The sequence below is a fragment of the Sarcophilus harrisii genome, chromosome 1, assembly GCF_902635505.1.
Source record: "Sarcophilus harrisii chromosome 1, mSarHar1.11, whole genome shotgun sequence".
Taxonomy (NCBI): Eukaryota; Metazoa; Chordata; class Mammalia; order Dasyuromorphia; family Dasyuridae; genus Sarcophilus; species Sarcophilus harrisii.
In genome coordinates this window covers 565,419,554-565,431,451 of record NC_045426.1, presented here as the reverse complement: position 1 = coordinate 565,431,451, position 11,898 = coordinate 565,419,554, and the positions used below count along the sequence as shown (strand labels likewise).

Sequence of the window (11,898 nt, the reverse complement as noted above, 5' to 3'; positions counted from 1 at the left end):
ACAATATAAAGGAATAAGCTATATTCAAAGATCATAGATCATAAGTTATCTAGTACAACACTCATATTAAATATATAAAGAAAAATTAAAGGGAAATATAAATAATTTATCTAAATTCACATAGAAAGCTAGTATCAAAGGACCTTTTGACTTGAGCCAGAGTTCTTTCCACACACAAAACTGAGATAAATAAGTCTTTTCTATTCCTCCCTCTCCTAAAGGGACCTGAATTTTCAAGTGAAAAAGTACTTTTGATATCAGGATGACTGGATTAATTATTGGAGAGACTATGAAATTAATTTTCCATGTTTTCCTCTCCTTTGAATACACACATGCACATGCATAAACAACAATAATGCCAATTAAGGCAAAGCATTCATACACATAATCAGATCATACATCTAACACCCAGCTGGCTCTGAAGAAAGCAAGGCTGGTAACTGCACAGCCCTCCCTCACTTAAATCCAACTCTCTTGCATGTTATGGTACCACCTCCCTGATGTCATGGTTCTCTCTAAGAATGAAGGACAAAAATAACAAATAACAACTAAGCATCTATTGTTCAAAATAGATGGAAACTCATACATATCTTAGAAGCCACCAAAAAAGATTGTAAACATACTGGATGAGACATTTCAGTTCCTAGCAGCCTGAACCTCAAGGATGTGTGTATAGGGCCAACTACCCCATACAGTAGCACAGCAGGGTGCAAACCCTGCTCCTAACACAAAACCTCAGTTCAAGAACTAAGATGATTAAGATGAATCACTATAAGTAGACATAGAAATGCCCCCCAAATATATCTTAGAACATAATGACCTTACAGTTGCCTCAAAGGAAAGAAAAAAGAGTTTCCTACAAATACATGTTTGCCTAGAAGAAATTATGCCAGAAATAATAAAAAAATAAAAAGCTTGGAGGGAATAATTAGAGATTAGCTTAGAACAAAAAGTAATACATCTTATCCAGTAAAATTCTCAGGGAATCAGAATAGGCCAAATAGAAATCAATGATTCTTAAGAGTTACCAAAATTATTAGAAAAAAAAAAAGCTCTAAGACTTAGAAAAGAAAACATAGGATATGACCAAAAAACATTTTGAGAGATTTACTAACCACCATTAAAAGCATGATAAAAAATTATTGACACTGTATTTCAAGACATAATAAATGAATAATGGTCAAGATTATTACAACCAGAGAGCAAAATGAAAATACAATAATCCACCAATCACCTCTAGAGAGTAACCGCAAAAGGAAAAATCCCAGGAATACCAAAGCCAAAATCCAGAGTTTCCATGTTAAAGAAAACAAATATTTCAAGCATCCAGAAAGAAGGCATTTAAGTATCAAAAAATCAGAGTCAAGATCACACAACACTTGAGAACTACTGTGCATTAAATAAAGTATTAGAATATGATATGATATAGACATACATTGAAAAATAACATCCCTTGATCCTACATGGGAAAAACCTCAGAGCGGTAATAGAATAGAGGATTTAGAAAGCATTTCTGATGAAAAGATGAGATCTGAGTAAGAAATCTGAAATATAAACACAAGAGTCAAGAGAAAACTTATAAAAGGTCTAGTTGGATAAGGATTGTATGGAGAGATTTAGTGCTAACATTATAGTAGGAAAAGAAGAAACAAGAATTCCTTCAAAACTTTAAGGAATTAAATAAGAAAAACGGGGGACCTAATTGGAGAGGGTTGGGAAGGGATTGGTTCTTCTCTTGGATAAAAGTAATACACTTGTGTAGCAAGAAAGAAGAAGGATGTAGACCTTGGTATTTCTCATAATTTGGGTACATAAGCACACAACCTTGAATGAAAGTGTAGGGGAAAAGGACATCAGGCTAACTTTATTCTTATCTGATCCCTTTGATAATCAAGCATTTCAATCATTAAACATATAGGAAGCTACATCATTAAGATTAATTCTGTGAAACAGGGCAACCCCTGAAAATAATTAATTCAGTATTGATGTGCTGAAAGCCTACTATTGAGGCTGGCTATCCCTAATTTTATTACTTCTATCTCTATTTCCTCATCCTGATTGCCTGCTTGAAAAAGGCAAAAATAAAAGGTATCAAAACATATCAGTAACTGATTTTTAACAAGAATGCTAATACTCAAGGTCCCCTAGAGATCCCCAGTTGGATAGTCTGAATAACAAGATTTTGAGCTAAGATTGGTTAGAAACCATATTTAAATCTTTAAATAATTTTTTATTCAAATTTAAATAATTAAAGTTGAGACTCTTTAAGTAACAACTTTTCCTGAATGAAAAGCTTCACTTAGTATTATTAAATTCGGCTTCTTCCTTGTTTTATATATACATGTAAATACATATGTGAAAAGATGCAGTTTTGCTTTCTCTTGTCTTCTCCCAGTTCAAAATGCTTAAATCGTTTAAAGGTTAGTTAGGAGTTGGGCTTGACCCATTCAAGCCCAAGATATTCTTTGTGGTCTTAGTCTTCCCCTCTCCCCCCTTGCAGAAAAATTGGTTTTGGTTTACCGTAATAGCTACTCTGCTTCTGTTCATTGTTCTTCCTTTCAAATAATCACTAATTGTTTATTTCTCCTTTGATTCATTTATTATCTTGTTACTTGGGCAGTTCTATGCCTCTTGTACCAAGTTGCTAATTCCTTTTGCAATTCTTTTTCCTACATCCACAACTCTCATTTCTTTTGCATTCTACCTTTTTTTTTTTTTGCTGAGGAAATTGAGGTAAAGTGACTTGCCCAGGGTCACACAGCTAGGAAGCATTCTTCCTCTTCTAATTTTCATTTATTTAAAATTTTTTTTAAAAAAAAAACTCATGCTTTATCTTTTCTAGGAATTCTAGTAGAATACATCCTGTTTATCTTTTAAGTTTGGTTTGTAGATGTTTTGGAGTCATTCTCTTCTGGCTTTTTGTCTTGAATGTCCCTTTTTACCATAAAAGCCTACTTCTTGGCTTTGGAGGAGTTGATGTTAGAGGTAGGCTCTGCAAATTTTTGGAGGGAAAATATACATTGCTTATTCCAGGATTTCAGGGACAGCTCAGACTAAAGCTGCAAAGTTTTGATGTCCCAATATGCTTTGATTCAGGGCAAAGTCTAAACTGCTACCTCCAAGGTCTGAGTTCTGCAAGTTCTTGGTTTGGATTTGGGTCTCAGCAACAGTAAACTGTTTCTGGACTCAGCCCAAATCAGCCAACTGGAAAGCTTTGTTGGTTCCAATAACAAAATTTTAGGCTTCTCTTTGGTCTGGAATTTCTATGTTGTCTATTCCTTTGGAACCCACAGACTGTACTACAAACTGGAACTGAGACCTCTTTCTGTTTATAGTATCTGAACCATACTGCTATTACTAGCTTCCAAACTTGCTTTCTCTATACAACATTGGAACACGACCTTAAGGTACAGGTATCCTTTTCAGTCCACCCTGGATTTGTGACCCAGAAATAGATAATGAGTGACCAAAACAAATCTGTTAGTTGGCACCTGTTCCCACTGAGGTGTCCTTTAATGTGAATTTCAGACCTCCTCTTGCCCTGGTACACTGACTGTCTTATATCAGAGTGCCCTGCATAGCATACTTCTACTATACTTCTCAAATGTCACAGACTTCTGTCTTCCTAAAGGATGGAAAAACATCACTTTTTCTTCAATTCATCAATCAGGATTCAAGTTAATGTGCTTTCTATATTTGGAAGTTTTAGGTTGGAAAAGCTTTTGCAACCTCTTTGTATTATTCAGTCATCTTGGTTCCACCTCACAAACTACTCATTATTTAACAATTGAAGGTTGTTTCAATTTGGGTTTGTGTCTTTTTTTTGTGATCCTGGAATTTATTACTATTTTTTATTGCATTATGGAAATATTTACTATCTCTGCCATAATACAGTCAATTTTTGTAAAAGTTTTGTGGTTCTGAGAAATATATTCTTCTTTGGTCCCTTTTAGAAGATACCATTAAGTGTTTTAACTCGGTTCTCAACAACAATTCTCCATTTTCCCTTTTTATCTTTGGATTTCTCAATATAAAAATGGAGAGACACTGAAATCTGCCACTATTATTTTAATATCTTCTAGCATTATTTACTTGTCATTGTTGCTAAACACATATATTTGTAACAACTAAAAAAATGCAATATCATATGTAAAATGTTTTGAGAATTTTAAAGTGCTATAAAATTAGAATTATTACCCTGTTTCTTCTGGCACACTGCAACATCCTACCCTACACCTTATCCCTTTTATTTTACTTTTTAACTTTACTTTTTTTTACTTTTTAACTTTAACTCTCCATCAACTAAGGAGATAATCATGTTCAGATTTCTGAATCATAAAGAACCCCCAAAACCTCTGTTGACTTTTTACATGTATTTAGCTACTCTCCTGTATCTTTTCTTCTGGTCAACTAACTAATGCTGTTTATTCTTATCTTCTTGATGTACATTCCTCTTAATCTTTTGTAATCTGGCTTCTGATCTCATAGTACAAGGGAAATTACTCTAACCAAAGTTATCAATGATCACTAATTGACAAATCTGATAACTTTTCCTTTATTATCTTCCTAGATCTTTTTGCAGCATTTGACATTGCTGATCATTCTTTCCTTCCTTTCTCTTTCCTGTTTTTTCATGAGATTATCTTGGTTCTTCTCCAGTGCAATTACTCCTTAGTCTCTTGCCTGGATCATCACTTATTTCATACCCCTTGCCTGTATATATATTCCAAGGCTTTATCATGAGTTCTCTTCTCTCTCTACACTATCATCTAGTGGCCACTTAATGATTATCTTTCTGGAGATAACTTTCAAATCTCTATATTCAGCCCAAGTCTCTCCAAGCTCCAATTTGTGATAGCCACCTCAAACTTAATATGTTCAAAATGTAATTCATGATCCATATACCTCTCTCAAACCTACCCTGCTTGCCAATCTTTCCCATTTGAAGTAAAAACACCAACATCTTTCTCGTCACTCAGGTTTGCAAATTTTGAGAGATCCTTAACAACTTCATTATTCCTACCCCCATATATTCAAGTTGCCATGTCTCACCAATTCTACCTTTACATCTCTTCCCAAAGCCTCCTTTTTCTCCAGTCACATAGAACCCATGCCATTTCAGCTCCTTAGTACCTCTTTTATGGACTATTATAATAGTTTCCTAATTAGCATTCTTGCCTCAGAGGTCTCTTGCCTTTACTCATTTCTTATATGGGTTTTAAATCTCTTTAATTTTATGCTCAAGAAGCTTCAGTGGTTCTCTCCTGCATCAAGGATGGAATGTTAAATTCCTTTTTAATCATTTTATCATTTCTTAACAGATCTAACCTCACTTTCCAGAGTGATTTCACATTTTTTTAATCCTCACACATTGTATACTGCAGGCAAATTGATCAACTTGCTGTACCCAACATACAACATTCCATTTCTTACAGCCACACCTTTTCACAGATACTCATGCATGTAACAGTCTCACTTTTTGCTTTTCCACTCTCTACATCCCTTCTACAAGAGACATAAGCTAGGTATTCTTTCCCTAGAATTTGTATTTTGTTCATTTACTTACCTGAATATGGTGGACAAAATGTCATGAAGATCTGAGTACAAACAGTGCTTCACACACTATCTAGTTGTGTGACCCTGGAAAGTAACTTAATCTGTTTTTTCATATATAAAAGGGGAATAATAGCAGCATTTATATTTCAGGATTGTTGCAAGGAGAAAATGAGATAATATTTGTAAAGTGCTTACCTATCTATATACTAGCTTTATTATTATATTGTTTCCCCTTGAATATCTAATTTTCTTGAGAGCAATATTTACATTTTTGTCTTCAATCCCTAGCATCGTGACAAGAGTAACATATGCTTGTTTAATTAAATTATAATATATATCTAACATATATTTCTAACTTAACTGTCTTTCTCTTAATTGAGAATAATGATGTTCCAGGGAAACTAATTAAAATTTTTTTTGTACAATTTTTTTCAACTACTTCAATAGCTACCTTCCCAATTATTAGGATATCCTGTATTTTCTCACATTTGATTAAGCTTTATTGGTTTTTTCAAAAATCTGTATTTTTTAAGGTGATTTCAATGATTTTGAAAAATGCAATCTTTTCAGTAATAAGAATTACCATAGCCAAAATATTTTTCACTCTTAAATATCTACAAAGGAGGATATACTACTGCTACATCTGTCAGCCTTGAAATCGTGTAATATGGACGTTACCTTTCATGTCTGATATATCTTCCAGGGTAGTTTAAGCACAGACACATATTCCTATTTTTAGAAATGCCAAACAATTTAATTACCACTTGTCATATAATCCTTCATACATATAATTTTAAAAATCCTTCAATTATGAAATTATACTAATGTGTCAGTCAAGAATATGGGAAAAAAGTCTATATAGTCAATGGGATCACTGCTTTTATTTAACCTGTACAGAATAAATTGTGAATTTTGAATAAAAAGGTAGAACACAATCTAAGTTAATATGTAGAAAAATAAAATTTTGGCAAAGTAAAAATTGTTATATTGGGAAAATAAGTAGTATGCCAGTATTTCCTGTACTCACTTAGCAGTGAAATGTTACAGATAGAATATTTTAAGAAATCAGTTTCATGGGTATATAAAATTTTGTATAAGTTAAATTTAATGGAATTTACAATGCATATTGAAAGCATGATACAAATGGTAATTTTAATTTTCTTATATTAATAAGGAAGCACAGTTTGCTACAGGTAGCACTTAACATAATTCACATCAGATTTATAATTTGTTATACATCTTTGCAGTTCAGCAAATGCCCTCAATACTGGTAAAAACAATTCTAAAATGTTCACTTAGGACAAAAAATAACTGTCTACATTAAAAAAAAAGACAAGATTTTTATATATGCTTATTTAATTCAGGTATACAGAATTTTACATAAACTTAAAGAGGGATGAAAATATTTAAAGAGTAATAGAAAATCATTAGTTCTATAGTTTAAGTGTTCAAAAGCTTATATAACTGTTTACTGATTTGGATTTATGTAACCAAAACTTGGAACATAAAAAAGTAGTGAAAGCTCACATTATCTTTCACATATTTCTAAATATCAAATTACATCAGTTTTACATGAACCTAATTTGAAGTGTAATCAAAGACTAAAATGAAAGGAAAAAAAACCTCCAGGAATAACAGAATTTCTTTTTTAAAAAATTGAAAATTACCTAACATCCCAAGATAACATGTAAACAAACCTTTATGCTGTTCAATGAGTTGTGTCCAGTTCCTATAATAAACTATTAAGTGGTATCAGTTGTATAGCATTCACTTTATTGTACGTGACTTTTATGTAGGTAAGGGTTTCGTTATTTATTTTTGCTACATTTTTAAAGTAGCAGAGAGGGGTAAACCTCAGCTATTACACTTATTTTAAAAACAAATCGACAGAATTAGGCATCTGCCTTCAGAAAAGCCAGCAGCATTTTTCTACGTACTCTAGGTAAGTGTTGACCTAAATCTTTAATACCATCCTGAACAGCCATGCAATTAAAACAATCTTGGGAGATATTGCATAAGGTAGAACATGGAGCAGCTTGCACATTTTTGTTTCTGGATAATGTAGCCAAGTAAAACAAATCCAGATCTTTTTCAATGGTTGCAATGTTTCATATACTTAGAGCTCTATAAAACTAGAGCCACTAGTATATAAGTATATGTACATATATATTTTAAATAAAGTCTCTTGTCTGCTTCAAAATTCAAAGATGTTTTGGTTTTTACTGGTCAGTCATCTCAAGGGGGCAATAAATAAAAGTAAAAAAGGCTGAACTGTTTTGCATATCTTTGTGGAAGAATGTAGAACATTTACACTTTTAGAGTTCCAGAAAGGTCACTATATGGACTGAACAGCTTATATACAACATCTGTGCAATTTTACTTGGCTGAGTATTTTAATGCAATAGCTCCTCTTAGATAAGAAGCCATAATTATTCTTGTCCAAATCCCTCTGTCTCTTCTATTGCAAAGAGCAGTTTCTCCTTTAGCTGTTCATAGCTTTTATATGGTGGTAGATCCAAACGATTAAAGCTGTTAATAAGAGAGAAAAAAAAAATCATATATATTTGTAATGATTCATACTTAAAAGAATTATATTTTTAAACCTGTTTGATACACTGATAAAATGTATGTAAGAATTTTGCTAAATACTTATTTTGAGAATAGGTAATAATTTACTAGTATATTAACACTATTGAAAAGTCACTAAATTATCTATCTAGAAACAGTAAGGTGGTTCACTAATTAGAGCCCCAGAACCAGAATGAGAAAGTCCCAAATTAAAATCTGATTGGAGACACATACTAGAGGCTTCATGACTTTAACCAAGTCACTTGGCCACTGTCACCCTCAGTTTCCTCATCTGTTAATTGGGGATACAAATAGCACCTACCTCTCAGAATTGTGGTGAAGATCAAATAATTATGGGTAAACTCCTTTGCTATAATACTATAAAACATTAGTTACTATTATTAATAGCATCAACTCGTGAGATCTTACTGTCTAGATAGATATATAGATATATCTCAGAATTCCCATAGAAAATTTAAAATACACTTGGTATCTGTGTAATGTTAAGTGAACCTTTAGGCAGTCCTACTCCCAATATAGCTCTGCTGCCCTTCATATGGCTTCAGTGTCTAGAGTGGAGCATCCCTGGCCAGGGCTGTACTAGTTCTCCCTTCCAAAATCCCAATAGGAGCCAGAATTTGGGCTTGCACAGGGTCTTACTGGGCTGACACAAAGTCCTACTGCCTACCCACTGGGGGAGTCAACTTTGTGTAATGTGAATTTCTGTAAAGGAGGAACTGTCTTTATAGTCATGTAGGGTAGATCATGCATATTAAAGAAAATTACTCAATTACCTGTGCTCCAAAATTACATAAATATTTGCATATCTATGTTTGCCAGTTTCTTATGATATCTCTTGTTCTATGCCTGGATATATGTACACTTTTTTATTCATTCAAACAATCTCACTTCTCTGCGCCTTTTCTCCTACCTACCTCCAGCAAAATCAATGCCTAAAATAATCTTATAAACTTTCAAGGTGTTTACTTCGTTGATACTTAATAAATATTTAATTGAATACAAAATCTCAAATGTTAACATTCCTAAAAGAAATCTCCACAATTTTTAATGTTACAACAATAGCTGGACTATTGAATGTTTGTGTATATAATGTAGCACTCTCTAACAAGAGTTCTAGTCTAAGAACCAAAAAGATATATATTCTGCTGGTTATTCAATTCATCTTGTTTGGCCCTAATAAATTTTTTTAGAAGAATTTAAAGTACTCAAAATTGTAATAATTAGGGAATGGCTGAACAATAATTTAAAAAATACTTAAAAGTGGATATTTATAAGCATGCTTCACGATGGAATTTGATTATGAAATGTTTGGTACTAGTTTATGACACAATTAGAAACATATATATCCTCCTCAGAGCCAAGAGATATTTAAAGCTCCCTTCCACTCAAAAAAGGAAAAAAGGTCATTAAACTAACCATGTATGACTTCGTGGTAACCAGGTTTCTTTGCCAACTTTTTCAATGCAAAACTTCTGAGGACCGTTACTTCCTGAATTAGGGAAACAATGAAAACAGATTCATTTAATCTTAAGTGCATTGTTAATCAAAATGTTATTTCCAAAGAAAAAAGAAATCTAGTAATTACACTACCCATTCATAATTATAAATGAACCTCGAGAGAATCTGTAATGAATTATGCATACCCATGAGTTCAGCAAATCCTCCTAAAGGTAGTCGGCAGGTTCCAGTGACAAACTGCATTAGACGCATTCTAACTTCATTGTCTGTCTCTTTCACATACTGAGAAACAAAAATTATTCAAATTTAAAAACAACACTATATCAATAATAAATGGTTTGGTACCTAAAATGTTCAAGATACTATATAAAACAATTAAAGTATTTGGAAAATCAGAAGCAGTATGTAATAATAAAAAGGCGGGGAGGGAGAAAGTCAATATGAATTTTAATAATGTTTTCAGTTATATAAAAGCATGCTGAAAAAATTATTGATAAAATTTCTGTTTTAAAGGTATGACAGGCATTTTTAAAAGATAAAATTCTAAGAAAGATTTTTAAAACTAATGGAACTAGTTGGTTTTTCAAACTCAAATAGTTTTTTCACATAAACAGAATTCAATGAATTTAAAGATTCCAATAGATTGTCTCAAAGTTAATAAATATTCAAAAAATTCAATTTTCTAAAGAACGATATTCTTTCCATCTAAGAGATAAGTATCATTAGATTTGTTTCTCAAGATGATTAGGGAAAAAAGGAAAAGAACCCTATGTATTCTAAAATATTTATAGCAGCCCTCTTTGTGGTGACAAAGAATTGGAAATTGAGGAGATGCCCATTAATTAGGGATTGGCTAAACAAGTTACAGAATATTATTGTAATAAAATACTACTGTATTCTAAGAAATAACGAGCAGGCTAATTTTAGAAAAAACATGGGAAGACTTGCATGAAATAATGAGAAGTAAAATGAGTAGAACAAAGAGAACGCTGTATACAATAATAGCAACACTTTTTGAAGAACTATCAATGACTAAGTTATTGTGAATATAACTTAAATCAACTACAAAGGACCTATGAAGGAAGATGCTATCCATTTCTAGGGAAAGAACTGGTAAAAAGAGTGTATATAGTATGGTTTTATACATATGTAAATATCTGGGTCAAATGGCCTTTACTGTGGAGTGGGGAGAAAAAAAATGCATTGTGAGAATAGAAGAAAACTCAGAAGAAAGCATAAAAATGGATGGTAGTTTTTTTTTTTTTTTTTGATGTGTAGTATTTATTACATGGTTTTCAAAAAGAAAAGAAAATAGTATGAAATGGAGAGTCATAGTTTCATATCAAATCCTTTCTTTGTGTTGTGCTGTATACCTGAAAATGGTATTTTTGCATTTAAAAACCAATTTTAAGAAGTTTTTTATAAGAGAAATGAATGAACAGATGATGTGCTTATAATGAGAGACGATTCAATTGAAGAATAAAAGCCACCTCACAGGTATAGAGGTGGAAAGGACCTTAAGAGATTATTAATTCCAATTTCCTCATTTCATAGATGAGGAAACAGGCCCATAGGTTAACTAGCTGATTAAGAGTGAGGAAAAATGAGAACCCTCTGGTACTCTTTATTCTAAGTGCAATGATCTATCCAATATGCAATGGTTCCTCCTTGACAGACAACATTTTAAAAATAATCTGAAACTTCAAAATTTTTCCTTCAAGTTTCCAGAGCAAGAGACCAGAATAATTCTGATAAGCTAGTAAAACAAGCATGAAAGAATACAATAATAAAGAATAAAACATGCAATAATAAATATATACTTTATGGGCTGAAGTACTTACTAGCTCTGTTTGACTCTGTCAAGTCACAACCCTAATTACCCTCCAAAACAAAAGAAAAAGAAGAAACAAAAACAACAACAACAAAACCACTAATACTTTTAAGAATCTATAATCTTATTGATATAATCCAGTAGTAACACCTCCAGTTCACTATCCTGGTACAAGTCTTGTCCATCTGTGTTCTTCTATATTATCAACCATACAAGATAGTTAATCTCTTAGGGCTTCAATTTCCTCAATTGCATTATGACAAATTTAGATGCTAATGCCCCTTTTAGGTGTAACTACTATGATCTGAAAGTTCTTGCTTATTTAACCCATTCAAATAGTTAATTATTTATTAATAAATATTAATCATGAATAATATAATAAATCTTACTCATGAATTCATTATTTAAATGGGGAGAAAAGGGTAAATACCTAAGCTATCTTTTTTTTTTTTTGCAAAGAATAT

General features: G+C 32.1%; 1 protein-coding gene across 5 annotated transcripts in view; it reads right to left on the bottom strand.

Annotated features, from left to right (window-relative positions):
• Nucleotides 1–6,078: 6,078 nt before the first annotated feature.
• WWP1 (WW domain containing E3 ubiquitin protein ligase 1) overlaps nt 6,079–11,898 on the bottom strand; it is a 138,132-nt gene continuing 132,312 nt past the window's right edge. For 4 of the 5 annotated variants that reach the window (XM_031946950.1, XM_023496382.2, XM_023496381.2 and 1 more), the window contains 3 exons: nt 9,789–9,885; nt 9,562–9,634; nt 6,079–8,085 (listed from right to left, as the gene is read on the bottom strand). In XM_031946950.1, coding sequence (XP_031802810.1) covers nt 7,986–8,085; nt 9,562–9,634; nt 9,789–9,885 — 270 coding nt within the window. In that variant the 3' untranslated portion in view covers nt 6,079–7,985. The remainder of the gene's footprint in view (nt 8,086–9,561; nt 9,635–9,788; nt 9,886–11,898) is intronic. The other variant, XM_031946951.1, reaches the window with a different exon arrangement.